The sequence below is a fragment of the Saccharomyces mikatae genome, assembly GCF_947241705.1.
Source record: "Saccharomyces mikatae IFO 1815 strain IFO1815 genome assembly, chromosome: 4".
NCBI lineage: Eukaryota > Fungi > Ascomycota > Saccharomycetes > Saccharomycetales > Saccharomycetaceae > Saccharomyces > Saccharomyces mikatae.
This window is the reverse complement of record NC_079259.1, coordinates 243,539-271,248: the sequence shown is the minus strand read 5'-3', so window position 1 is coordinate 271,248 and position 27,710 is coordinate 243,539. Positions and strand designations below refer to the sequence as shown.

The following is a 27,710-nucleotide window of genomic DNA, read 5'->3' as shown; positions in this document are numbered from 1 at the left end:
ATACGTATATATGAGAAATTTTCACTTTCAAAACTCCATTATTGGGCCTGAACCAATACTTCTCCAAGTGGTCATGTCCACATTCCAATGGCGCCATTTATCCAGCATAACACGGTCCACTTCCGCATTGTTGCCATGAGCCATCTGCGTAGTACAATTTTTTGCAGACTGTGAGGGAGTTAGATTGTTACTTGAAGCATTGAAATCTGCAAATTGAATAGGTGTTGGCGTGGAATTTCTCGCTAATTTAGCCTCTGCTTCCTTTAGCCTTTGCTGCGTTGCGATTAGTTCATCCGTCATAGATTGTAAATCGTTTTGTAAACTATTTATCACGTCTTCTTTCTCCTGCAACTGATCTTGTAAATCATCGACAGTAGTTTCATTATCCATGTTCAAGAACTTTAATTGTTTATTCTCTTGTGCGAGTTCCTCAAGTTCCGCCCTTACTTTAGTCAACTCATCCTCTTCTTTTTGCTTTTCAATCGTGGTCAAGAAGTCGGACTCTTCATCGTTATCATTCGCAAATAGATCATCTGCTGTTCCAGGTGAACATGAAGATTCCTTCTTCTCTTCTTGTGGTTCTATAGTTTTTTCGACATCTGCCGATTTTATAATGATGTCGTCGTTTTCTGTAGATTCTTGAACTTCCACTTTTTGAGTAACTCTAGCGCCATCCTGTTCTACAGGTGTTGCCATAACACTGTCTTCTTTTGTTTCTTCCCCTTCAACCCCAGAATTGTCTGACTCAACTCGTTCTATATCTTTGTTCTCAGTATCTTCGGTATCCTTATTCTTTTCCAAATCCTCAATGTTGTTTTCATGTTTGGTAGAATCAACTTCCTCGGTTTGTTCCTGTGAATGCTCTTCTCCTGGTTTATCATCCGAACCTGGAAGCTCTGGTTCTACAGAGCTAGTGACGCTGCTATTTTTGTTCTTCTTACCTTTACTTTTCTTAATTTTCTTTTTCTTCAATTCCTCCACTCTCTTCCTAGCTTCTTCCAATTGCTTCACACGTTTGGCTTCATCAGACTCCTGCTCAGACATTGCAACTATATATTTATTTGACTTGGTAAGTTCACTATCAATACAAATCAAATTACATCTTATCGCAAGCTGTAAGAACAGCGACACTAAATTATGCTGGGGAATTCTCAACCATTTTTTTTTCAAAGGCGAAAGATGGATAAAACGGTGGCAACTTCCAAACAATTTAGGAGAGAGCAACATAGCGTTTAGCAACGAGACAAGAACAAGAAGAACGTCACAAATAATCATGGATTTAACCGTAGAACCTAATTTGCACTCCTTGATTAATTCAACCACTCACAAGTGGATTTTCGTTGGTGGTAAAGGTGGTGTTGGTAAGACTACATCATCATGTTCCATTGCGATCCAAATGGCGTTGAATCAACCCAATAAGCAATTCCTTTTGATTTCTACGGATCCTGCTCATAACCTAAGTGATGCATTTGGTGAAAAATTTGGCAAAGATGCCAGAAAGGTATCTGGAATGAATAATTTGTCATGTATGGAAATTGATCCATCCGCTGCTTTGAAAGATATGAACGACATGGCAGTTTCCCGGGCCAACGCCAATGGAAATGATGGCCAAGGTGATGACCTTGGAAGCTTACTACAAGGTGGTGCTCTTGCAGACTTGACTGGTTCCATTCCTGGTATCGATGAAGCTTTATCCTTCATGGAAGTCATGAAACACATCAAAAGACAAGAACAAGGCGAAGGTGAAACCTTCGATACTGTCATCTTTGACACTGCTCCAACCGGGCATACATTAAGATTTTTACAACTGCCAAACACTCTCTCCAAGCTTTTGGAGAAGTTTGGTGAAATTACTAACAAGTTGGGTCCAATGCTAAACTCCTTTATGGGCGCGGGTAATGTCGATATCTCTGGCAAATTGAACGATTTGAAAGCTAATGTAGAAACAATTAAGCAGCAGTTCACTGATCCTGATCTGACCACTTTTGTTTGCGTGTGTATCAGTGAATTTTTGTCTTTATACGAAACTGAAAGATTGATTCAAGAATTGATATCCTACGATATGGACGTCAATTCCATCATTGTAAACCAATTGCTATTTGCTGAAAACGACCAAGAACACAACTGTAAGAGGTGTCAAGCCAGATGGAAGATGCAAAAGAAATACCTGGACCAAATCGACGAATTATACGAGGATTTTCATGTCATCAAAATGCCATTGTGTGCCGGCGAAATCAGAGGATTAAATAACTTAACTAAGTTCTCACAATTTCTAAACAAAGAATATAACCCTGCCTCTGATGGTAAGGTCATTTACGAGTTAGAAGATAAAGAATAGATGCCCCTGATTACCATAAATAAATACGTACAACATATAACCATAGAAAAGTTACTAGAAAGATGGTATACATAAGGAAAAAAATCTCCTTACGCGACGCGTTTGTTTACTTTTTTCCATTTTATTTGCATTGCATTTTTTCAATAAATTTGAAAGATCATTAGATATTGTTGAGGAAATAGTAACAAAAACCCCTAACAATCAGAATAGAAGTGGTTAAAGGAGATTATCTCACAGGAAGAAGGAAAATTATACGGCAAAGATGTGTTTGGCTACCAAAAGGGAATACTCTGGTGAAATAACCGATCCTTCATTCAAGAGACAGCAGCGAAATAATAAGCCGAGCTCTGAAAATGCCTGTCTGGGCCATCTGCTAAACCTAATACCTGGTAAGGAGCAAAGAGTTGAAATATCAAATCGGAATGTTACTACTATTGGTAGAAGTAGATCATGCGACGTCATACTGAATGAACCTGATATCTCGACTTTCCATGCTGAGTTCCACCTGCTGAAAATGGATGTGGATAGCTTCCAGAGAAATTTGATCAACGTTATTGATAAGAGCAGAAATGGAACTTTCATTAATGGAAACCGTTTGGTAAAGAAAGATTATATACTCAAGAATGGCGACAGAATTGTCTTTGGTAAGAGTTGCTCCTTTTTATTCAAGTACGCATCTTCATCTTCTACTGATATTGAAAATGATGATGCAAACGCAAATTCAGAAATACGTCCATATAAGGATGACAACGGCGTTTTTAAAAAACCACAGAAAGGCATTACAAGTAGTCAAAATGCTATCACTGGGTCTGTTACCAGAAAATCAAGCAAAACAAAGCCTGTTTCGTTCTTTGATAAATACTTGTTAGGTAAAGAACTAGGTTCAGGGCATTATGCTCTAGTGAAAGAAGCTAAAAACAAAAAAACTGGACAACAAGTAGCAGTGAAGATATTTCACGCTCAGCAAAATGATGATCAGAAGAAAAACAAACAATTTAGAGAGGAGACAAACATTTTAATGAGGGTACAACATCCAAATATTGTTAACTTATTAGATAGTTTTGTAGAACCAATCAGCAAATCTCAGATTCAAAAATATCTGGTACTGGAAAAAATTGATGATGGTGAATTATTCGAAAGAATCGTTAGGAAAACATGTTTAAGACAAGACGAATCAAAAGCTCTATTTAAACAACTGTTAACTGGGTTGAAATATTTACATGAGCAGAACATCATTCACAGAGACATTAAACCAGAGAATGTACTGTTAAATATTACAAGGCGCAAAAATTCGAGTCAAGTCCAACTAGGCCCATGGGATGAAGACGAAATTGATATTCAAGTTAAAATAGCCGACTTTGGTTTAGCAAAATTTACAGGTGAAATGCAATTCACAAACACTCTTTGTGGTACACCATCCTATGTAGCTCCTGAGGTCCTTACAAAGAAAGGATATACGTCAAAAGTGGATCTCTGGAGTGCTGGTGTCATATTGTATGTCTGCTTATGCGGGTTTCCTCCATTCAGTGATCAATTGGGGCCACCTTCATTAAAAGAGCAGATCTTACAAGCTAAGTATGCGTTCTACTCTCCGTATTGGGATAAGATCGATGATTCTGTTCTGCATTTAATATCTAATCTTTTGGTCTTAAATCCCGACGAGAGGTACAATATTGATGATGCTATGAACCACCCTTGGTTTAAAGACACACAGCAACAAAATTCAGTCTCATTGGAACTACAGCGTTTGCAAATTACCGATAATAAAGTACCCAAAACATACTCTGAATTATCCTGCCTCTGAATATGTAGAATCGTTCATTCGAAAAGTTGTTTGGATCAAGATTTTCTTTAACATCTATTTACATATACATATAAGATTAACCAAAACGCGAATGCTTATTTAACTTCCTTGATCTCTATACAATGCTTCTCTTACATAGGTTACCATTTGCTTAGTTGGTCAACTTTTTCTTGCAGCTCCTTCTTAACCTTAACACGCATGTAAAAAATGTCACAGTTTTTATTTGAACACAAGACCTCGCTATGCAAGTTGCCTGCGCATCTTTGACATTGTGTCCATAACCTTGAGTATTTTTCTTCCAAGTCTCTGACATCGTATAATGCCTTGATGTACAGTTCTCCAGATCTTGCTAGACAGTTTGAACAAAGAGGACCCTCACCTTTTTTCAATGGGCCTTTGCAACTTTTACATGCTTCGACCTTTTTGATGAAACTCATTAAGCCTCCCTTTTGCGAACCAGTGTTAATTTTGATGGACTTAACGACAAACATACCGTTTGCTTGCTTGTCACCGATAATAGGCGCAACAATACTAATGATTGGATTTTGTAATTGATTAGCTAGGTAGTAGCGTGAGTCCACCTGAATATTGTTTTCTAGTACGAACAACGGATCTTCTGCTCTATTATAAAGTTTATCATTACCACCGATAATGACATAATCTACACGGTCACCAACGTTTGGACCAACACCTTCTCTCCTCTTCATACGTTCGGCCAATACAGCGTGTGGCTGTGGATTGGTGTAATTTGGTGCTAATGTTTTTGATATGATTAATTTCGAAATATCCACTTTATTGTGCAGAATATCATTTATAGTTTCTCTCACAAATGCTAAAGCACCATCTACATTTCTTTCAATTAGAATTTTCTTCAAAACTTTATTCATAACAATAGAGACCAAAGAACATGAATCACGGCGAACAGAAGCAAGACCCTTTTGGTCCAACTTATCAAACTTATCAGGTTTAGTCCAAAATAAACCTGCGTAACGTTTTTTATTGATTAATAAGTACGGGAAGTATGCTTTTTCAAATTCTAGGTTAATTGGATGCTTAAAAAGAGTTGAAACATATTTAGCTGCCTCTGTACCAAGGTCCATAGCTTCCTTTAGATCTGTCGTGCCAAATTTCACCATAACAGAATCAGTATCACCATAAACCACAACAGCGTCGTGCTTATAACCATTCTTGATGGAGTACTTTTCTTGAACCGCATTTTTAGTTTTCAAGATCATAGTACGACCATATGCAGTAACAGATGAAGAAATGGCTAAACATGGTAATTTTCCTACCGTCGCCCCAGTAAAACCGTAGACTGAGTTAGCTGAAATCTTCAAAGCCAATTGTCTACCATTTAAAACATCTCTTTTAAATGGATCTTTTTCATCTCTCAAATCTTTTTTAGCACGTTTTCTGGCACTGATCAGTTCATCCAGGATGATTGGCAAGATACCACGCCTCCTTTTTGCAGTAACAAAATAATCGCCATTAGGTGTAATCACGTAATCTTCTTCAATTTTGAAGTTTAACCTTTCCACGGTTCCTTTATTGCACAGAGTGGTATAACACAGGTTGTGCGCCATCATAATACTTGGATATAAAGAATTGAAATCTAAAGTGGCAATCGGCACATCATAATACCCACGAATAGGCTCAATGACAGTGGCACCTTCGTATTGATCATCAGAGGCCTGAGATTGCATATTTGGAATAACTGTATCAATTTCCAAGCATTTCCGAAATAATTGAGAAACAACTTTGATTTGTTGACCACGAGCCAATAAGTACGAAAAGGGCACACCGGTAACACGAGCCATTTCAGTATAATTAACCAAAGCCATTAACTTTTCCATAAGTCTTAAAGGTAAATAGGCATCTTTCAGACAGTAAACAGCCAACCTTCTTCTTGTTTCACTATCACCATTTTGTAGGTCAGAAATGATACTGTAGTGAACATCCTCCTTCTGTTCACCCAGAAAGTGCGCAGAGACTGCGTTTAATGTGTAAGATCTTAATTTGTACTCACGTTGAATAAATTGTAAAAGATCCAGCTGCAAACGGCCATCGATATTGACGTTCTTGGTTTCTCTAGTACCATAAGCTTTCGAAGAGAAAACAGATTCTTTGATTTCTTGTTTCACGTTTTTCAATCTTCCAAAATATGGAAAATCATTCACCTTCAGCGCCTTTGCACGATTTAAAAGGTAGGGTATATCAAAATTTGAAGTATTATAACCGATAATAACATCAGGATCTGTCTTTATGATAAAATTACGCCAATTGCTTAACATCTCCTCTTCTGTGGCATGGGAAAAAATCATCGAACCTGTTATGGGTGAACATGTATTTAAAGTAAAAACATTACGAATGAATGGTTTCTTAGCGCCAGCAATACTTACAACATTGGCAATTTGAATGACGGGATCATACTCAGGTTCCGGAAAAACACCAATTCTTCCAGCACACTCAATATCAAAGGACATGATACGCAAAGGAGCTGTATGAGACCAATCACCCTCAGCAGGGTGCGCTACCAGGTTACGATAATTAATCGAGACTTCCAATTGACAAGAGGAAACTTTGTTATTCGGTTCGATCATGGAATATTTTCCTTTTGGTAATGTTATCCAGGACATACCGACAATTCCACAATCTACCATCAACCTTAATGTAAAGGCGATATTATCATAGGTAGTCGTACCATTAGAAAACCACGAATTGAATGAAAGGTGACCTCTTTCAAATGCGGTACGCAGTTTGTTAACCATATGCGGATAAGTGACGTAAATTTTCCAAAATGGTAACTTGGTATCACCGGAATAACCCCAGATAGACTGTTTGGATACAACTTCGATCGAATCAATGGCATGATCAAATGTTTCGTTTAGGTAGTGGATGAACTTATTAAGCTGCTCCTGATCATTAGCATCGGATGAATTAGGCGCTGGTACAAAAAGGTAGTTCTTAAAACCTGTAACATTACAAAGCACAGAATGTCCTTCGCTAGTAACACCAAAAAACCTTACCACTGTCGATGTATTTTCATCTTTCATGCTATTTAGTACGCTTTGTTCAGCATCAATCTGTTGGAAAGAAATGTCGTATATATTTGGATCGAAATCACTCGGAAGCTTCTTACGTTCGAACGATGAAAGATCATGCTCCTCTTGTTCAGCCATATCATGTTCCATTTGAGACAGTTCATGTTCAAATGTGGACTCTAGTTGCGTACCAATTAAATCTGTATCCTTTGCTTTGAAGCCTTGACTATTATATTTTCGAAAAGAATCGCTTGGAATAATCTCTATTGTTGAAACAGGTTCACTCCCAACACCATGATCTATTGATTGCCGCCTAATCTTCTTTTCCAACTGGGGAGTATCCTCGTCATCGATCTTCACATCTACCACGGGAAGAGGTCTTTTTTCACTCATTGTTGCGCGTATAAGTATAGATATTAATGCTTCACAACAGATACCTATTTTCTTCTGTCAATGCCCTTGAAAATGTTTTGAATAAGTATTATTCAACACTTACTTCTTAATAGCGAACATCAGATGTAACTTTCATTAAGTAAAATATTACGCGTAACACGAAACATCGCTCGCTTGCACTAAGGTCCATTCTCACCACACAAAATCAAAAGACCTTTAGTCAAAAGCTTTGAAACGAAACACATACATCTAATAAGACACTATATATAACGCAGAACTATGACTGATATAAAGCAATTATTTATCGAGGCTGGACAAAGTCAACTTTTCCAGAACTGGGAAAGCTTGTCTCACAAAGATCGAGAAGAATTGCTATCAAACCTAGAGCAAATTTCTTCCAAGAGGTCTCCTACAAGACTTCTCGAGGACTGTCAGAATGCTATTAAATTCTCTCAAATCAACTCCTCTAAAGACATTGTTGCCGACATTTTACCGTTGCCTTCTACTTCCTACGAGACGCTTATTGGCAATAGGAACAAAGAAAATGAATATTGGCAATTGGGCCTTGAAGCCATTGGTAAAGGGGAAGTTGCCGTAATTTTAATGGCTGGTGGCCAAGGTACGCGCCTGGGGTCTTCTCAGCCAAAGGGATGTTATGATATTGGATTGCCTTCAAAAAAATCTCTTTTCCAAATACAAGCTGAAAAGTTGATTAGGTTACAAGCTATGATCAAGAACAACAAGGTGGAAATTCCATGGTATATTATGACATCAGGCCCCACCAGAGCAGCTACTGAAGCTTATTTTCAGGAACATAATTATTTTGGTTTGAATAAAGAACAAATTACGTTCTTCAATCAGGGAACTCTGCCAGCCTTTGACTTGAACGGTAAGCACTTTCTGATGAAAGATCCAGTGAGTCTATCTCAATCACCAGATGGGAATGGTGGGTTATACCGTGCCATCAAAGAAAATAGATTGAATGAAGATTTTGATAAAAGAGGGATCAAGCATGTTTACATGTACTGTGTTGATAATGTTTTATCGAAGATTGCAGACCCCGTATTTATTGGTTTTGCCATCAGGCATGATTTCGAACTGGCCACTAAGGCCGTTAGAAAGAGAGATGCGCACGAATCAGTGGGTTTAATTGCCACTAAAAACAATAAGCCGTGTGTCATAGAATATTCTGAGATTTCCAATGAGTTAGCCGAAGCAAAGGACGAAGAAGGCCTATTAAAGCTACGTGCAGGTAACATCGTCAATCATTATTATCGGGTGGATTTACTGAAACGTGACTTGGATCAGTGGTGTGAGAACATGCCATACCATATTGCAAAGAAAAAGATCCCAGCTTATGATACTGTTACCGGTAAGTACACTAAGCCAAAGACACCAAATGGTATAAAGTTAGAACAATTTATATTTGATGTTTTTGACACAGTACCATTGAACAAGTTTGGGTGCTTAGAAGTGGACAGATGCAAAGAATTTTCACCATTGAAAAATGGCCCTGATTCTGAAAACGATAATCCTGAAACAAGCAGATTGGCATATTTAAATTTGGGAACCTCCTGGTTGAAGAATGCGGGCGCTATTGTTAAAGATGGGGTACTGGTTGAAGTTTCCAGCAAATTGAGTTATTCAGGTGAGAACCTCTCCAGGTTCAAAGGAAAAATCTTTGACACAAACGGTATGGTATTAGAAGAATAAATGCTTGAGATACTTGTAAAGTATTTCCAACATAATTTAAGCAGTACTCATTGAAGCTAAATATTTTATATTATAAACAAAACCAAAGATTTTATACATACAAAGGTGGAGCATTTAATCAATGTAGTTTCTGCTTCACCAATTTTATTTACAATGTAAAGAAGAGCAGCATCTTCATTGCGCGACGTTGTACAGTAAAATCGAAAGCAAACAGCAACTTTAAAGCCTAAAAAAAAGCACAACAGAAAGAAATGTGAGAGGACTATTTCTTTATGATAGTAATAAAAGAAGCTGAAAAATTAGTCTTGAGTAATGGTAGGGTTTGGCAAAAGCATGTGTGGAACAAGCCAACACAGTCCAAGAAAGGTTATAAAGTTTTAGCTATCGAGACTTCTTGCGATGATACATGTGTTTCGGTGTTAGACAGATTCTCAACAAGTGCAGCACCAAAAGTGTTGGCCAATTTGAAAGATACACTAGATAGCATTGATGAAGGAGGTATCATTCCGACAAAGGCTCACATCCATCACCAAGCTCGGATAGGACCCCTAACTGAAAGGGCTTTGGTAGAAAGCGGTGTTAGAGAAGAGATTGATCTCATATGTGTTACAAGGGGACCTGGAATGCCAGGCTCATTATCAGGTGGATTGGATTTCGCAAAAGGTTTAACTGTTGCTTGGAACAAACCACTAGTTGGTGTACATCATATGCTGGGACATTTACTGATACCTAGAATGCTTACGAACGGAAAAGTACCACAATTCCCTTTTGTTAGTCTGCTAGTCAGTGGGGGTCATACAACGTTTGTTTTGTCACGGGCTATTGACAATCATGAAATATTATGTGACACCATCGATATTGCTGTAGGTGATTCATTGGATAAATGCGGTAGGGAACTAGGATTCAAAGGGACTATGATTGCTAGAGAAATGGAGAATTTTATAAATCGAGATTCTAAATATCAGGATCAGGCTTTGAAGCTAAATATGCCTAGTCCATTGAAGAGTAATACTAGCAGGAGAAACATGCAGTCTTTTTCATTCTCAGCATTCATTACAGCATTGAGAACCAATTTAGTAAAGTTAAATAAAACTCAGGTTCATGACCTTTCTGAAGAAGAAGTACGATCAATTGCTTATCAAGTACAGGAATCTGTCTTTGACCATATTATAACTAAACTCAAGCAAGTGGTTAAATCACAACCGGATAAGTTTCAAAATGTGCATGATTTTGTCTGTTCTGGTGGAGTGAGCAGTAATAAAAGGTTGAGAACAAAATTAAAGGAAGAGCTGGGCGCACTGAATTCCACAAAGCCTACGAATTTTTATTTTCCGCCTATGGATCTTTGTAGTGACAACTCAATTATGATTGGCTGGGCAGGTATTGAGATATGGGAAAGTTTAGGATTAGTTAGTGATTTGGATATATGTCCTATTAGGCAATGGCCATTGAATGATCTCTTAAACGTTGGCGGTTGGACAAAGTACTAACTGTGATAAATCGACTTGTACATATTATATACATTTTTCTATCTGCTTAGTCTAAGAATGATGAAGTAATGTTATATTTTTCAATTAGTTTTCGCCAGGTAGACATATCCATTTGAAAAATAATATGATTCTGATGAGCGCCACGTCGTCTTTGCTTCTCAATTTCCCTACTTCTTACATCTGTATGACTTATGCTTTGTTTTATCTTGATTGTGGGTAAACCTTCCTCATCATCCTCCATCAATAATTTTCCCTCTTTTATCAAAAAACTGGTATAAAAGAGGTTTTCAATGGATCTGGAGAATGAATTTGGGTCAATAATAAACTTGAAAAGATTAATGGAGCCCTCAGGACCTATTTTCTTAGACAGTTTTTTAAAACATTTTTTTACCTGTTCAGGCGTAGTCTCTTGTTGAGTTGAGTTCAAAGAATTCTGAGTAATCTTCTCTGCAGTAATCTTTTCACCAATTTGGTCGTTATTTCTTCTTCGTTGAGTCAATACTTTGGGCTTCTTTTCAACGGAAAAAGGCCCCAATAAATGATCAGCAATGGGAGCATCTTTACTTACAGCATTATAAAGAGCACCCATTCTAAACCAATTAAACTGGGAAAATTCATTATAGTGCGAAAATTGTTGTAAATAACTATGTCTTATGGAGGTCGCCTTGAAAGAAGAAGTCGCATTATCTGTATGGTCATCGTCCCCATCATTCTCCTCTCTCTGGTTTATCAGAGGTTGGTTATCCGTGCCTAATGCCAAATCATTCCTATTCTCGATGATATAATTGACTTTAAAATGCTCTTTTAGCATGTATCTTTTCAAAGAGTTTACTATGTCTTCTAAATTGACGATACTCCTCGAATCATCAAACTTCAAGTTCCTCACTGATATATGAGCCAGTTCACTTATACTAACCATTGCTCTAGCATCATGAGCAAATAATCCATTGTTCTTTATACCAATAACCTTATTGAATAAGGAATCAACAGCATCCAGATTGTCCATGGCAACTCCTATATCTCCTGTCCTCGCCACGTGAGCCCTGCCTTTATGCATATCACTTTCAAGGTCCCTGTATCCCTGCAAAACTTTGAATTCTAGCTGTGGATCACTCTTGTCATCACTTTTCGTCTTCTTTCTCTGTTTCCTTGCTTCTCCGTTACTATCTGGCTCAGCAACAGTGCTATTTCTTCTCTTTTTAGATACCAACTTACCAGACATATTGTTTCCTGTTATTTTGTTTTATTATGAACTCTAGATTCCTGTTATCTTCAGTGATCAACTATTATGTCATCTTATTAACACATTTTACCTTTTCTCTTAACGCGTTGCGCGTTTCCTTTGTTCTTATTATATAATGGGCAGAAGAATTGAAAGATCTGGGAATATTTGTTCCAGCGAAATCATATGTGTACGTTAGTTTACAACTGAAGGTAGTACAATATGTTTTAGCAATGAAACCTTTTTAATTAGTGGACATGTGGGCATTTTGGTACTGAATTACAGTCCTTTTTCAAATATTATGGATGAGATTTTAAAAATCACTCTGAACGATGCGGCATATCCCAGATTACAGATTTAGTAAATCATAAGCTACAAAGAACTGTTGAAGTCTCCGCTAAAAGACGCAAATACATCCAAAAAGGTATTCGAAAGGGCTGGACAAGTTACTGATCACTGCTAAAAAAAGAATCTACAACACGCTATGATGGAGGAATTCTCATATGACCACGATTTTAACACTAATTTTGCTACAGATTTGGATTATTTGCAACAGGAACAGCAACAGCAACAGCAACAACAACAACAACAACAACAACAACAAGATAATCTTCAACAACAGCAACAAACGAGTCATATGCAAAATCATGATCAGGAACAGGATCAACATACCAATGATATGAGCGCTGCATCCAATGCATCAGACGGTGGTCCTCAAAGGCCTAAAAGGACTCGCGCAAAGGGAGAGGCCCTAGATGTCTTAAAACGTAAATTTGAGTTAAATCCAACTCCTTCTTTAGTAGAAAGGAAAAAAATATCAGACCTGATAGGAATGCCTGAGAAAAATGTTAGGATTTGGTTTCAGAACAGAAGGGCTAAGTTACGGAAAAAACAACATGGAAGTAATAAGGACGCGAACTCCTCATCACAATCTCGTGATAGTGCCAACGAATATGATCATACTACTTCAGAAAATCATCTGGTTACTACAACAAGTACATCTTCCATTTTCCACGATGAAGATCTGACTTTTTTTGACCGTATCCCGTTAAACAGCAACAATAACTACTATTTCTTTGATATTTGCTCTATTACCGTGGGGAGTTGGAATAGGATGAAAAGCGGCGCATTGCAAAGAAGGAACTTCCAGTCTATAAAAGAGTTGCGAAACTTGTCACCGGTAAAGATAAATAACATAATGTCGAATGCTACAGATTTGATGGTCTTGATATCCAAGAAAAACTCAGAAATTAACTATTTCTTCAGTGCTATGGCAAATAATACTAAAATTCTCTTCCGGATCTTTTTCCCACTGAGTTCGGTAACTAATTGCTCTCTAACCTTAGAGACTGATGATGATATAATAAATACTAATTCTACAAGCGATAATAACAATAGTAATGCTAATAATGATGATGAAAACGACGACAAGAGTAATGAATATGATGATAATGGCAGTAACGACAAGAGGAGTACGAAAGACAATTTTGGGGAACTGAAGCTAACAGTTACCAGATCGCCTACTTTTGCTGTTTACTTTATAAATAATTCACCTGATGAAGATCCAAACGTGAACAATCAGTGGTCCATATGTGATGATTTTTCAGAAGGCAGACAGGTCAACGATGCGTTTGTCGGTGGGTCGAATATCCCTCACACTTTAAAAGGTTTACAGAAATCTTTAAGATTTATGAATTCTCTAATCCTAGATTATAAGTCATCGAATGAAATATTACCTGCAATCAATACTGCAATCTCGACTGCTGCTATTTCACAACAGAATATCGCCCCTCCGTTCCTGAATACAAACTCAAGTGCAACAGACTCAAATCCGAATACAAACTTAGAAGACTCCCTGTTCTTCGATCACGATCTTTTATCCAGTTCGATAACCAACACTAACAATGGATCGAACTCCAATAATGGACGCCAAGGCAGCAAAGATGATACACTCAATCTTCTGGACAGTACTGTCAACAGCAGTAACAATCATAATGCTAACAACGAGGAGAATCATCTGACTCATGAACATCTCTCCAACGATGCTGACATTGTTGCCAATCCAAACGACCATTTGTTGTCTTTGCCAACTGATAGTGAATTACCAAATACTCCAGATTTTTTAAAGAACACAAATGAACTAACTGACGAGCATAGATGGATATGATAGAAAGACGATAATTCTCTTTTTTGACGATTGCATTTTCAACTCGAAGTATTACTCTAACAGTATTTCTTAATTTTTTCATAGGTAACATTGTATGACATTTTAATTTATTGTCCTTATTATCTTTTTTTCTTTTCAACGTCATTATATGAATATATAGATATTTACAAGTTCTCATAATTAGTGGAAACGCGCATCATTTACAATTTGTAAGAATAATCGCTTGTCCATTCAAAATCATGCTTTTTCCAGTAACTTCATAGAATCTTTTCTACTCTCAAAAAATGTGTTGATTATGGTTTTCCTATTATCGTCACTCCCTAGTTTTTTTAGACTTTCTAGACAATTTCTAGCGCTTACAATATTTCCTACTTTTAGACAACAATCAAAAAATCCAAAGAAACATTCCAAGTCCATTATTTCCATTCCTAATTTAAACCATTCATTCGCTCTCTCATGATTTTGAAAGTAGTTTAATTCAAGAAATCCCAAAGTTTTAAAAGATTCTTTGAATCCGATTGATGCACATTTTTCCAACAGTGCTTTAGCTCTCATGGGCTCTGAACTAAGGTATAATTTCGCCAAAAGAAAGTACCAACGCGAGCTTCTTTCAATTTCCAATAGTTCTATAGATTTCAACCATGAATTTTCTGCTTTCAAAAAGCCATTGATCTGCTTTATCTGGATTTCTCCAAGTTTCCCGTAAACCTCACCAGCAATTTTGGTACTATTCTCCAGTTTCAAAAACTCTCTGTAGTACTTCTCAGCTTTCTCAAAAGTCTTATGTTCAAAAAAGAGGTCACCTATCAATTTAATTGTAAGGTGGTGATTGCGTGCATATAACTTCTTTATGAATCTATTTGCCGTTTCAACATCATTTTCATCTTTGTATTCAACGTTTTCCTTTTCATGCTCATGTACCACTTTGAAGCTCAAGATAGATATAGCGTCATTACTCCCCAGTTCAGCTGCAATATTTAACAATCTATCCTCCATGACTAACAAATCTTTATGGACAAACTTATTCTGCATCCTCAAAGTAATCAAAGCACTCCGCATCTGCATAATATCTGAACTCTTTATATAAGGAAATTTTTTCTTCAATGAAATACTTTCTTCATTAGTTGTTTGTGACACATGCAAAAAGATTGGGTACATTTCACGATAAGTAAGCCTTGTATCCAACTGGAATAAAACTCTATTTATGGTTTTTTTCTTTGGGAAAAACTCTTGGAACTTTCTGGATATTCGTGGTGTAGAAACAAACCTATTTACAAACCTTTGCATATTTTCTTGTGTTTCTTGTCTTTATGTTTATCAGTCCAGCCACTCTTTATTCTTTTATATGAAGTTTTTGTTACTACTTAGAACTGAGTTCTATAATAAAGGAAAAACATCAAAAAAATGACAGCAAGAAAAAGCATGGCACAGGAAGTTTATACGTATATTGAGCACACATAAAATGCTATTATTTGAGTTTTCTATAAACTATGTAGAATCAAATTAACTATGTATTTTTATTGTAGAAGGGTCACTTGGTGATGGTAACTCTTTAAAATAATCGCTTTCTAAACATTGAACGGCAGTCCATCTCTTCTGTGGATTCATTGTTAGCATACCACACATAAAATCTAATGCGTATTCACTAGCTGCAATGAACCTTTTCCTCAATTCATCTCTTGAAGGGGGCGGATATATCTGTAACTTGTTATAAGTCATAAAGGAAGAAACTTCAGGCCAGTCTCTGTCTGTAGGCGTCCCCAACGCCCTAAATGTTACCTCCATTTGATCTACGTCATTCTGTCCTGGTAAATATGGTATTCTTAGCATTAACTCCGCAAATATCACACCCACTGACCAAATATCAATAGCAGATGTGTAATGTTTGGCTCCAAATAAAAGTTCTGGAGCTCTGTACCATCTAGTCACAACGTTACTTGTCAATATCTCATGTGGAGCAGGTATCGCTCTTGCTAGACCAAAATCAGCCACTTTAATTTGTCCATCTGGTGAAAATAACAAATTATTTGGTTTCAAATCCCTGTGCAAAATAAAATTTCGATGACAATGATAGACCCCCCTCAAAGTCATAAGTATCCATGCCTTGATATCAGCCGGTGTGAAGAGTATTGATTTGTCTTTAATTACCACCTCTAGATCAGTGGGCAGGAACTCCAGAACGAGGTTCAAATTATCATAAGCCATAAATATATCTACTAATTCAATGACGTTTGGATGTTGCATTTCTTGTAGGTACTTGACTTCACGTATAGCTGACATATCCAGACCATCTTTGAATTCAGATGTTTTGATCTCTTTTACAGCAATTTTTCTACCAGTAGAATGTTGAGAACCCAAGTAAACGACCGCATAAGTACCTTCACCGACTTTCTTTTCTACGATAAATCAGGATTATTTTATGTTAGTATCCTTGTCCGCTACTGGTAATAAGATAACGATAACCAATAAGTCATGCATACCTTTTGTGTATTCCATTATTTTCTCTCGTATGTCGGTTTTGATACCCAATCAATATCTTTGGGAACCTTGATCTAAATACGTTGATTTGCTTTGTATTTTTTCAAAGACTTTTTTAAGATCTACTTGCAATATCATATGCATAATATTTTCAAGTCAGACTTCATGATACAAAGAAAAGCGTAGGTTTACCAACTAAAACAAATCTTCTTAAACTTTACTGCTTGAAAGTTATTCTACTATATAAATATTGAAAACTTACAGGACTGCAGGACTGCAACTATCGTTGAAACTCAAAACCATTCTTTTCAGGAACTGGTTTCAAGTAGTAATGAAATGTCTAACTAATACTCCGTATCATCACCCGTGAATTTACGCTAACTCTTCTTGAAACACATTTGAGATAGCTTAGTATGCGCTGTGTGTACAGACATGAGAAAATGTTGGGTACTAAGCGCTTAACTGACTTCATTTACATAAAATAAAATAAAAGGGAAAGCAATAGTATTATGGAAGGCGATAACAAATTAATTTATTTTAACAAGTCGTCAATAAAATTGGGTGAGTTAGAAAGGTACGTTATTACATATGACTTATACCAAGGCGATGACATTCCCGCTGATATCAGACTAGACTCCATATGGGTAAAGATCAAGAATACAACAAAGTTATCTTATAAAGCAGCCTATCTGTTAGGACCATTCATCCTATATTGTGATGTGCGAGCAAAAGATTACGAAAACTCTCGTAAGATCATATCTTCGATGGATAAGCCTGTATTCCAACCAAATCTGCAGGCGCAACAAAATTTTTTGACAGAGTTATCTCTGCACGAGATCAAACCACGTTATGTGTGGATAGTGGATGTTGCCAGTCAAATAATTTTCAATAAAGAAACTAAGGTGAATTTTGAGATATCAATTGGCAGTTCAAAGGCTTCTTTGAAGAAGAGAACGCGATGTGATGACACATCGTCTGGCAAAGTTTGTAACACTTCATTCATTGGATTATCAGTGCAAAGACTAACTACTGCCGAAATATGGGAAGTACCGCCAGCTATCAGCTTATCCCAAAAGTCACATTTGGTAATTCTCACACACGGTTTCCAATCAAACGTTTCCGCAGATATGGCTTATATGATGGAGGAAATATACAAGTCGCAAATGAACTTTCCAAATGAACGTCTAGTCATCAAAGGATACATGAAAAATATTTGCGAAACTGAGAAAGGTATTAAGTTTCTGGGTATTGGATTAGCAAACTACATAATTAACGAGTTATATGATGACTCTGTTGAAAAAATTTCATTCATCGGTCATTCCTTGGGCGGATTAATACAAACTTTTGCTATTTGCTACATAAAGACTAAACATGCTGATTTTTTCAAGAAAGTACAGCCAGTTAATTTCATCTCACTGGCATCGCCATTGCTGGGTATTGCTACCGGCACGCCCAATTACGTGAAAATGTCATTGTCAATGGGTATCATTGGTACGACGGGACAAGAATTGGGGCTCAAGGACACGACTTATAGTGATAAACCACTTCTTTACATGCTATCTGATGAGTCTTTAATTAATGTCCTTTTTCAATTCAAAAGAAGAACACTTTATATCAATGCTATTAACGATGGAATAGTTCCATTGTACTCATCCTCTCTGCTTTTTTTAGATTATTCTCAACTGCTTCAGAAATTGGCGGGTGAAATCACGTCATCCTGTGACCCTTTCTTCCAGCCTCCAGTAGACCCTCGTAAGGCTCCTCCAAATCAAAACAATAACGACAGTGATAATAACAAAATTAGCACATCATCGTGGAACACCTTTTGGAAGTCTAAGGGAAATCAGAGCAACAAGAAATCTAAGCGCTTGATGAATACTTCCGTCATCAAATCCATGAAGTCTGTGGTTCTACCACCTTGCCCTGATCCGGAATTCTTCTTGAATCCTGATGCAAGGGCCACAACAATAATACATGATAAGATTTACACAGAAAAGGATCTGCCTCCTCCATCATCGACGCTTTACGAAGGAACTACACTCAAAGGAGACGACAAGACCAAAAAGACAAGAAAGGAGATGGAAGAAATCATAGCACGACGCTGGCACAAGGGGATGGACTGGAGGAAAGTCGTAGTATCGCTAAAACCGGACGCCCATAATAACATTATTGTAAGACGAAGGTTTGCTAACGCTTACGGATGGCCAGTTATTGACCATCTTGTTGCCACACACTTCAAAAGAGATGATTCAGACACTCCACAAAAGCTAAATAATCGATCCATTGAAGAAGACACAAGAACGGTAACCAACAGTGTAGAACCGAACAAGCTCTTCTCTTGGCTGACTAAGATCGAAGATCCGGGTGCGTACCGTGGAGGGTTAGTCTCCACCGCCAGCCACTTCGCTAGCTCCTGGATTAGCAAGCACTCCTCTGTGACAGATTGACTGACGCATCGCAAATAACTAATATCCGTACTTGCAAAAAAAATTTATAACTCCATAGCTCGATAAATGCGCTTACGGGTCTTTTTCGAAGGCGACAATTCTCTAGCTCCTCCCCTAAAACCGAGAGCAAATACCCCTTTACCATATAAATAAGACACTTTTTACCACGAAAACAATACTGAGAAGTTTATTTCTCTTGACATGGAGAGGGGTAAGGCCTTTATAGAACTTAAAGCAAAATCAGATCATAACCACTAATACAAACAAAAATAATGTGCTCAGCAGGCGGTATCAGAAGACCCATTCAGATCGAAGAATTCAAGACGGCGATAAGCGGCATGTCCGATATGGAATTAGCACAGATTAAAACGGAAATTGAGAACAGTATCAACCATTTGCAGAGGTCTAACACCCGCTTGAGTAAATATATTTCCAAGTTAGAGGGTGATGAGGACCGTCTTGAAGGTGACGACAGTGACGACTTGGAGAACATTGATTCGGGAGATCTGGCGCTCTACAAGGACTCTGTCAGGGAGAACGAAATTGTGTTAAACAATTATAATGAGAGAGTAGATGCATTGGAGCAAGAAACAGTGTACAGAAAAACAGGAAATACCAAGAGCAATCGCGAGACAGTAGCAAAAGACAATACTAAGAAGGGCCCTGATGTCGATATGGACAATACCAACGTGGACGTCGTGACCCCAAACAGCATATTCATCTGAGAGACGAGACGTATATCACTGCACATAATCTCATATTATAGCCTCTATCTCTTTTGTTCCTCCCCCTCTTTCATATAATTATTTTCATAAATCTATCTATTCTATTCATTCTTACTACGTATCTTTTGAATTAATAAAAAATAAACAAGAAAATATCGCTAATAAGAATTATATCCGAAAACCCTAGGGTATGCGTTTCGTGCGTGCCCTAGCCTACGTTCTTAGCCCTAGTCAACGAAATTTTTTTCTAGGACTTGAAAAAAAGAAACGCTGAGCAGATATAGTGTAGAAGCAATAGGATAATAGAAATTGTTTCAGTAGGCAGCAGGAACTACAATTCGACTGGCACCACAACAGCAACAAGTGTCATTATAACAGTCACTCATGTCTCTCTCGGTCGCGGAAAAATCATATCTTTACGATTCTTTAGCCAGTACGCCTTCAATTAGACCTGATGGAAGGCTACCTCATCAATTCAGACCTATAGAAATCTTTACCGATTTCCTCCCAAGTTCTAACGGCTCATCCAGGATTATAGCGAGCGATGGTAGTGAATGTATTGTGAGTATCAAGTCCAAAGTTGTAGACCATTCCGTGGAGAGTGAGTTGATCCAAGTGGACGTAGATATTGCAGGACAAAGAGATGATGCGCTTGTCGTCGAAACAATGACTTCTTTACTAAATAAAGTTCTGAAGTCTGGCAGTGGAATAGACTCCTCTAAGTTGCAATTGACAAAGAAATATAGCTTCAAGATATTCGTCGATGTCTTGGTTATTTCGTCATATTCACATCCAGTTTCTTTAATATCCTTTGCCATTTATTCGGCATTGAATTCCACATACCTACCGAAACTTATTTCTGCCTTTGACGACTTAGAAGTGGAGGAGCTGCCCACTTTCCATGATTATGACATGATTAAGCTCGACATCAATCCGCCCCTAGTGTTCATATTGGCTATCGTGGGTAACAATATGCTGCTAGATCCTGCTGCGAACGAAAGCGAAGTGGCGAATAATGGTCTAATCATCACGTGGTCCAATGGTAAGATTACGTCACCTATTCGATCTATAGCATTGAATGATTCCAACGTTAAAGGCCTGAAACCTAATTTGTTGAAACAAGGTTTTGCAATGGTAGAGAAATACGCTTCTGACGTGGTACGATCATTGGAGAATTTATAATAAAAATATAATCACAGTTAGATAAAAATACAAATTAATTTACATACTAAGGATTTTATGGTCAACAAAAGTAGAAACGCAATCCGATTCTTACATATGTTGGACTGTGTAGGAATGAACAATAACTGCTGTTGCAGTTTGGATATTCATTGACCTAATTACACCAAACTGTTGAATCTCTAAACATAAATCCAGTTCACTCAACAAGGGTCCCGGGATACCGAATGCTTCCGTGCCTAACAAAATCAAAGATTTTTTTGGGAATTGGAAGTTGTTGTCAAGTTTCACTGATTTATCTGTTTGCTCTAACCCGATTAACGTATAACCTTCTTTTTTTTTCTCTTTCATGAAACTTGCAATGTTTTCTAAGGCAACTTCCTCCATGGGCATCCACCTATCAGCAGTCACAGCAACATTTTTAAATTGAGGGTGGTTTTTAACTTTGATATCTTGTACGGTCAACAGTCCAGCCCCCAAAACATCACATAATCTGCAAATCCCTCCAAGATTTGGTGGTTTATCTACTAATGATGAAACGACAATTAAATCTGAGCGTCTAACGACATCGTTAGATTTTTTTTTGTCCAAATCAAGCACAGTTTCCCAAGCACCACTTTTTGTCTGTAATGGAGAAGTGTCACAGATGGGACTCACGCTGTTTTCAGATTCTATGCTGACGTCTCTTTTATCAAGCCATAAGGATTTTTCATCGATCCCTATAGGCACGATATCCTTGGCTTGTAAATACTTGTCAAAAACTGATTCAGAAATGTAGGGACAATCATGGTCGGTAACTTTTCTTAGCACGCCACCAAACATGTTCGTTAGTTTTCTGTCATCTTTCAAGTCCCATATATTGGCATCCCCGGCACGATACTGACCAAATATTTGGGTCTTTTTGGCATTAAAGTACAAGTTTTCAATTATGCATCTCAATGTGTGATCTGATAGATAGATTTCGAATGTCGGCCACAATGAAATTATCAAAGAATTAGAAAAATGTCTTACAAGGGGCTTGTTTGAAGCTGCGTTAGGAACTAATGTGCAAATGAACTTTTCCAATAGCTGATTGAATCCATATTTCTTTTCATCATTCCTTAAACCCTTCAAAACCATGAAACATATCTTCTCTGCACTAACGACATACACTGGTTTACTATGATCTTCTAGCAACGAGAAAAGATAGTCTTCAGCAAATTTCGAATCACCAGTTTTATAATAGTCGACCACCTTTAAAGCGATAAACCATTCTTTGTATACTCTTACTAGTGGAGAACTTTCGTCTTCAATACTCTTTAAAATTGCAATCATGCTGGTTTCGTCTAATTTTCCTTCGTTGGTAGTTTGTAGTGATAGCAATAATAATTGCCATTGTAACAAACGCTGTAAAGCTTCAGCACCGTCTGTCCTCTTTATAGCATAAAGAGTATTTGTCCTTTCAGTTACTTTCTCGATTAATTGGACTTTGAACTGATTATTCGCATATAAAATAGAATCAATAATAGATACTCTAGCCAATATTTCGTCAGGTCCGTACACTTTCTCATACAGTTCATCGCCTTTGATGTAAAATTTATTAAGTTTATGGTCAAATAAGTCCGAAATAACAGGTTTTAGCTTGAAAAGGTTAACATCCATTTGCGGTTGTTTGAAAGCATTTATCATGATGTTAATCAACCACCAATAGTCGGAATCTCCACTTAATGACCCCCCATGCAACCTCATAAATGTTCTGAGTTGTGACCCAAGCAGCGGCAGTAGGCTTCTTCTGGAGTAACTCGATGATATAATCGTTTGTGCATGTTCCCCCAACTTTGAAGTTAGATTATCAATATACCGTTTTGACCCAAAATACAGAATAGCCGGATGAAACAATCCCTTAATTAGCACCAATTGAAGATCTCTTTCTTTTAAAACCAATCTCTCACTATTGATATTTTCCCATATGAACGAGAATTTCTCGAAAATGAACTTGACGATAAAAATATCATCATCAGAGGCAAGAGGGGAGCAACGAACATAGGAGTCTATGATAAAGTAGAGTAAATTACAAATTTTTAGATTTCCCGAATAATTTCCGTTATCTTTATTGATATTTCTGTCAATTAAATGCAGCAACATATGGAGCTCATCATTTCTCCTATTGAGATTGTCACGATTTAAAGCGTATGTTTTTAGAAAAATATTCAAAAGATCAAAGTAAGAAGAATATACACTATCCTTCACTTTAAAGCTCTCCTTAGAACTTCCATTAACAGACATTTTGATCATTTCGTATATGTTCATAAGCCCATTAAAGTTTAGTTCGACTGTATCAAACCTGCATTCATAAGTCTTGTTGTAAATTCCAACAAAAAATTTGAACTTATCAATGGAAAATTCTTCCATTACTGACTTTAATAAATTATTGACATTTACTGATTTCCACGTGGATATTGTAAATTTGGGGTAAGACAATAGAGCTGTTGCATTTTCATAGCTATACTCATCCGAAGGTTTACCTGAAAGCATTTCAGTCAAGAAAGTCACTGCCTTTGAAGTGTGCTCAAGAATATCTTGTTTCGATTTTGCGGCTTCAATTATGAAATCAGGAGTAATATCAACATCATTGAAATTGAATATGACAAATGCTAAGAGGTCAAAGATAGTGTCCTTTCCAATGTTCAACTTGAGATCTTCTTCAGCTTGAAGTTTGTCAAAGTGGGAAACAGCAAGATCTCTGTAATCTTCAAAAAGAGGCTCAGCATACTCGTATGTCCCTCCATTTAACTTGATATGCGATACCAACGTAATCAATAATTCAGATGCTGTAACGGATGAGTCGATGTATAGTAAAAATTTCAAGTAAATAGTCTGAATGGTAGTTTCAAGAACTTTTTCTTCAGCTACAAATTCATACAATTTTCTGATCAAACTCAAATGTTCTGAATTGATTATTTTGGTTTTTTCGTCCTGGAAAAATTTCAAAATACCGTAGGACAAATATATTCTAGAGGGATCAAAAGAAGTTCCTTTTTCGATCAATAACCTCAAAATTTCCGATAATAAATGAGGCAAGTCATCAATTGTTTGGGAAAGCAAGTTTTTGGCAAATAATGAAAGTTTTTCACCATGAGGACAATTACTACCTTTGACGTCAAAAAAATGAGCAGCCATTGCGGCAGGCAAAATAGTTTTCGTTAATAAAGGTATATTAGAAGAAAACACCGACATATTAGTAATTAAGAACATTAAAGTCATCATGTATTTTCTAACGCTCTCCATTGATGACTTCAACCCTGTAGAAAGTAGGATAAGCGCCCAGCTATGATGTAAATGAACATTGTCAAAAAAATTAATAATATCTTGTTTGGCCGCTTGAATTTGATTCAATGATGTATCTAATGCGATCATTTCATATAGCGTAGTGAATTTCTTCCAACTACTGAGCGTTTCGGCGCTGGGGATGACATGATATGTAAAAAATGTTGTTCTTATTTCTGTGGTGTGACCTGATAGTTTTTGAATTGTTAATTTAAGGATTGAGAGCGCCAATTTTCTGTGTTCATGCACATCATTATCCAGTTCTGTTTGAATATGTTCCCAATAAATGTCGGTCTGAATATAAGCAAAAAGTTCAGGGGATAATTCAGATGTTAAGAGGAACCTTAGAAGAAAGGACAAGCTGTTCTTTTGCTTCCAGGAGTGCTGAGAGTCTTCAGCGTACAACTGTTTAATAAAATTCCAAACAAGCTTATCGAAGTTTCTATCAGAATTGCAGCATTTCGATAAAGTTTTAATGTGCCATCTCATTAATTTAGAACAGGATTCTGCAATATCTTCTGAGTTACAACCTAATAATGGAATTATGATAAAATCTAAGCTTTCGGTAGATACGCTATTTTCATCTTCGTCAAATAAATATACAACTTCTAAGTAGTCCAACAAGCTAAGAATACTCAAGCTAAATTTTTCATGCTGGATATTAACGTTTTTTCCCTCAGCAAAATGATCGAAAAAAGGTTGTGCAGCTATCTTTCCAAAATTGTTACCAAAAAGATGTTTATGGTTTTCGCTAATAATTTCATTTAATCGGTAGCTCATCCATACTTGAAATCGTTTCCATACACTAGGTAAATAACACAGTAGATGTGCAGATGTTCTTACCGTGCTGTTCATTTCACTCTTCGAAGAACAAAACATTTCCTTTGTTTCATCACCCATTGCGGCGTACTTGATAACCTGTTCGGTGATTTTTTCAAAGATTAAGGTTTCAATGTTACTGTACAACGATATATCCAATGAAGAAGTTTCAATCAACTCCAGAACCTCGTCTAAATTGTCATCCTGAACCAAGTTCGATATAAGTTTCAATTGTTCTTCATGAGGTAAATATTTGCCAACGAGAACACCTTCAACCATTTTTGCTGCACAAAAGAAAACGAAAAAGTTCAGGCGTGTTTGTTACAATAGTTTGATGAGCAGATTTGAAGATGTTTGCGTGGACTTTTTGATGAAATTTGTTCTTCTATATCAATACTGTTTAATCGTGCTCATCGCCATAATGAAACTTTTCGAAAAACGCTTGAATTTTCATTCACGTGACCTGAACTCTGTTACCCGACGACTTACCACTTGTGCCCCTTTAAGGTATCATTATTGAATACGCCAATAAAATATCGATCTACAGTAACTCATCTCCAAAATGAAGGGATGGCTAGCTCGTGTACTGTAGTGTAATCAAGTATATTATTCAGGAATTCGGTTTTCTTCAGTACACAATGTCAGACTCAGGTGACATCCAAGGAAAAGCTAAACTGAACACGAAAACTCGTGATACAGGAGAGGCTGAACTACCACATGAAACAACAGAACATATGGAGAAGCCAGAGATTCCTAAGAAAGAAGTTAGATTGCCAAAAAAGAGCTCAAAAAAAAGCTCAAAAAAAAGCTTAGAAAAGATAAATTGTGGAAAAGAAGACAACACCAAAGTAGAAACTGAGTTAGTACATACTGCCCTGTTAGAGAAGGACAATCCATTCATGGAGGAAGAGCCTATAGGACTTACAAAATCGACCTTAATAGGAATACCCGGTATAAGAAGTCATAAACTAAAGAACCCAAATGAAGATTATGAGGACGATTCAGAGGGCTTACTTCCCTTAAACCAAGGGTCTAATATAGAAATGTGTAGAGCCAGTCTTAGTGGAAGTATCAACTCTATTAACGAAGAAGCTTCTCCGTCAGAAGAAATGCATGTGTCAAATAGAGATAAGTCTAGTAGAATACATATACTTGAAGCGAAAAGAGTATCGGAAGGTCAAGGTAGGTCTTACATCGCTTATGTTATCCAGTTCGAAAATTCGACTGTTCAGAGACGTTATAACGATTTTGAGAGTTTGAGAAGTATTTTGATAAGATTATTTCCTATGAATTTGATACCTCCAATACCAGAAAAGCAGTCAATAAAAAATTATGGTAAGTCAATAACTGGATCGAGCTCAAAGTACTTATTGCCCTCAGAAGGTTCTGGCTCGGTAGACCTGTCATTGTCTGTGATACATGCATCAGTCAATAATAATGATGAAAGATTAATACGGCATCGGATAAGAATGCTCACAGAGTTCTTGAACAAACTTTTGGCAAATGAGGAAATTACAAAGACATCCATAATTACCGATTTTTTGGATCCTAATAATCATAATTGGCACGAATTTGTTAATAGTTCGTCTACTTTCTCATCTTTGCCGAAAAGTATTCTGCAGTGCAACCCATTGGATCCTACCAATACAACTAGAATTCATGCCACGTTACCAATACCGGGCTCTTCATCACAGTTATTACTAAATAAAGAATCGAGCGACAAAAAAATGGACAATAAAAGAAGCAAATCGTTCAGCAGCATTGAACATGAGTACAAGCAATATGAGAACTTGTTAGAGAATGGAATTTATAAGTACAATAGACGAACCACGAAGACTTATCACGATTTGAAAGCCGATTACAATGAGATTTCTGAGGTGTTTGCACAGTTTTCTCATGAACAGGCTCAGGTTGGAGAAGTAGTGGAACAGTTATCTTACTTGAGTAATGTCTTTTCAGAATCTTCAATTACTCTGGAAAAACTAGTTGGAAGATTGTACTATAACATAAATGAGCCCTTAAATGAATCAGTGCACATGGCAACATCTGCGAGAGAATTAATTAAATACAGAAAGTTGAAATACTTGCAAAATGAAATGATTAAAAAGTCTCTGAGCTCCAAAATTGCACAATTGGAGAAGCTTGAGGTACAAAACAATGAATATAAGGATGTTGATAAGATTATTGACAGCGAAATGTCCAAAAGTCATACCATCAATCTGGAACGGCCCACCAACAACGCTGCCAATGGTGGGAAATCATATAGTGGGAAACTATTCAACGGATTTAGCAAATTAGCATCGATGGTTAAGGAATCCGTTAAGTATCAAGAAACTGATCCTCATACTGCAAGTGTTAATCTAAAAAAGGAAATCGAACAACTTTCTGAATCATTAAAAGTTACTGAGAATGATTTGGAGGTTATTTCAAAAGTCATTAAGGATGATCAGTTACCCAAATTCTCGAAAGAAAGAGAAACCGACTTGTCAGACATTCTAAAACATCATTCCAGATATATGAGGAACTACGCTCGGCAGAATTTGGAAATTTGGAAAGAGGTAAAAAGACATCAAGATTTTGCATAGAAC

General features: G+C 36.9%; 15 protein-coding genes across 15 annotated transcripts; 9 read left to right on the top strand and 6 right to left on the bottom strand.

The window, feature by feature from the left end:
• Positions 1-27: 27 nt before the first annotated feature.
• BUG1 (Bug1p) lies at positions 28-1,044 on the bottom strand (the record flags this gene model as incomplete). The annotated part of the gene is made up of 1 exon (XM_056226669.1): positions 28-1,044. The coding sequence occupies one exon, from the start codon at positions 1,042-1,044 to the stop codon at positions 28-30; it is 1,017 nt and encodes a 338-aa protein (XP_056080922.1).
• A 229-nt stretch (positions 1,045-1,273) lies between these two features.
• Positions 1,274-2,338, top strand: GET3 (guanine nucleotide exchange factor GET3; the record flags this gene model as incomplete). The annotated part of the gene is made up of 1 exon (XM_056226668.1): positions 1,274-2,338. The coding sequence occupies one exon, from the start codon at positions 1,274-1,276 to the stop codon at positions 2,336-2,338; it is 1,065 nt and encodes a 354-aa protein (XP_056080921.1).
• Positions 2,339-2,600: 262 nt separating this feature from the next.
• Positions 2,601-4,142, top strand: DUN1 (serine/threonine protein kinase DUN1; the record flags this gene model as incomplete). Its single annotated transcript, XM_056226667.1, has 1 exon — positions 2,601-4,142. One exon carries the CDS (start codon positions 2,601-2,603, stop codon positions 4,140-4,142), a length of 1,542 nt encoding a protein of 513 aa, XP_056080920.1.
• Positions 4,143-4,282: 140 nt separating this feature from the next.
• POL3 (DNA-directed DNA polymerase delta POL3) lies at positions 4,283-7,576 on the bottom strand (the record flags this gene model as incomplete). The annotated part of the gene is made up of 1 exon (XM_056226666.1): positions 4,283-7,576. One exon carries the CDS (start codon positions 7,574-7,576, stop codon positions 4,283-4,285), a length of 3,294 nt encoding a protein of 1,097 aa, XP_056080919.1.
• A 279-nt stretch (positions 7,577-7,855) lies between these two features.
• QRI1 (UDP-N-acetylglucosamine diphosphorylase) lies at positions 7,856-9,289 on the top strand (the record flags this gene model as incomplete). The annotated part of the gene is made up of 1 exon (XM_056226665.1): positions 7,856-9,289. The coding sequence occupies one exon, from the start codon at positions 7,856-7,858 to the stop codon at positions 9,287-9,289; it is 1,434 nt and encodes a 477-aa protein (XP_056080918.1).
• A 272-nt stretch (positions 9,290-9,561) lies between these two features.
• Positions 9,562-10,779, top strand: QRI7 (putative N(6)-L-threonylcarbamoyladenine synthase; the record flags this gene model as incomplete). The annotated part of the gene is made up of 1 exon (XM_056226664.1): positions 9,562-10,779. The coding sequence occupies one exon, from the start codon at positions 9,562-9,564 to the stop codon at positions 10,777-10,779; it is 1,218 nt and encodes a 405-aa protein (XP_056080917.1).
• A 46-nt stretch (positions 10,780-10,825) lies between these two features.
• On the bottom strand, positions 10,826-12,001 carry NSE4 (Smc5-Smc6 complex subunit NSE4; the record flags this gene model as incomplete). Its single annotated transcript, XM_056226663.1, has 1 exon — positions 10,826-12,001. The coding sequence occupies one exon, from the start codon at positions 11,999-12,001 to the stop codon at positions 10,826-10,828; it is 1,176 nt and encodes a 391-aa protein (XP_056080916.1).
• Positions 12,002-12,485: 484 nt separating this feature from the next.
• PHO2 (Pho2p) lies at positions 12,486-14,168 on the top strand (the record flags this gene model as incomplete). Its single annotated transcript, XM_056226662.1, has 1 exon — positions 12,486-14,168. The coding sequence occupies one exon, from the start codon at positions 12,486-12,488 to the stop codon at positions 14,166-14,168; it is 1,683 nt and encodes a 560-aa protein (XP_056080915.1).
• A 237-nt stretch (positions 14,169-14,405) lies between these two features.
• MSS2 (Mss2p) lies at positions 14,406-15,455 on the bottom strand (the record flags this gene model as incomplete). The annotated part of the gene is made up of 1 exon (XM_056226661.1): positions 14,406-15,455. One exon carries the CDS (start codon positions 15,453-15,455, stop codon positions 14,406-14,408), a length of 1,050 nt encoding a protein of 349 aa, XP_056080914.1.
• A 216-nt stretch (positions 15,456-15,671) lies between these two features.
• KIN28 (TFIIH complex serine/threonine-protein kinase subunit KIN28) lies at positions 15,672-16,664 on the bottom strand (the record flags this gene model as incomplete). Its single annotated transcript, XM_056226660.1, has 2 exons — positions 15,672-16,564; positions 16,649-16,664. The coding sequence occupies 2 exons, from the start codon at positions 16,662-16,664 to the stop codon at positions 15,672-15,674; spliced, it is 909 nt and encodes a 302-aa protein (XP_056080913.1).
• A 491-nt stretch (positions 16,665-17,155) lies between these two features.
• SMKI04G1310 (putative lipase) lies at positions 17,156-19,093 on the top strand (the record flags this gene model as incomplete). Its single annotated transcript, XM_056226658.1, has 1 exon — positions 17,156-19,093. The coding sequence occupies one exon, from the start codon at positions 17,156-17,158 to the stop codon at positions 19,091-19,093; it is 1,938 nt and encodes a 645-aa protein (XP_056080912.1).
• Positions 19,094-19,365: 272 nt separating this feature from the next.
• TMA17 (Tma17p) lies at positions 19,366-19,818 on the top strand (the record flags this gene model as incomplete). The annotated part of the gene is made up of 1 exon (XM_056226657.1): positions 19,366-19,818. One exon carries the CDS (start codon positions 19,366-19,368, stop codon positions 19,816-19,818), a length of 453 nt encoding a protein of 150 aa, XP_056080911.1.
• A 384-nt stretch (positions 19,819-20,202) lies between these two features.
• On the top strand, positions 20,203-21,000 carry RRP42 (exosome non-catalytic core subunit RRP42; the record flags this gene model as incomplete). The annotated part of the gene is made up of 1 exon (XM_056226656.1): positions 20,203-21,000. The coding sequence occupies one exon, from the start codon at positions 20,203-20,205 to the stop codon at positions 20,998-21,000; it is 798 nt and encodes a 265-aa protein (XP_056080910.1).
• A 90-nt stretch (positions 21,001-21,090) lies between these two features.
• Positions 21,091-25,401, bottom strand: TRM3 (tRNA (guanosine(18)-2'-O)-methyltransferase; the record flags this gene model as incomplete). The annotated part of the gene is made up of 1 exon (XM_056226655.1): positions 21,091-25,401. One exon carries the CDS (start codon positions 25,399-25,401, stop codon positions 21,091-21,093), a length of 4,311 nt encoding a protein of 1,436 aa, XP_056080909.1.
• A 359-nt stretch (positions 25,402-25,760) lies between these two features.
• On the top strand, positions 25,761-27,707 carry ATG20 (Atg20p; the record flags this gene model as incomplete). Its single annotated transcript, XM_056226654.1, has 1 exon — positions 25,761-27,707. The coding sequence occupies one exon, from the start codon at positions 25,761-25,763 to the stop codon at positions 27,705-27,707; it is 1,947 nt and encodes a 648-aa protein (XP_056080908.1).
• Between the last annotated feature and the right edge of the window lie 3 nt (positions 27,708-27,710).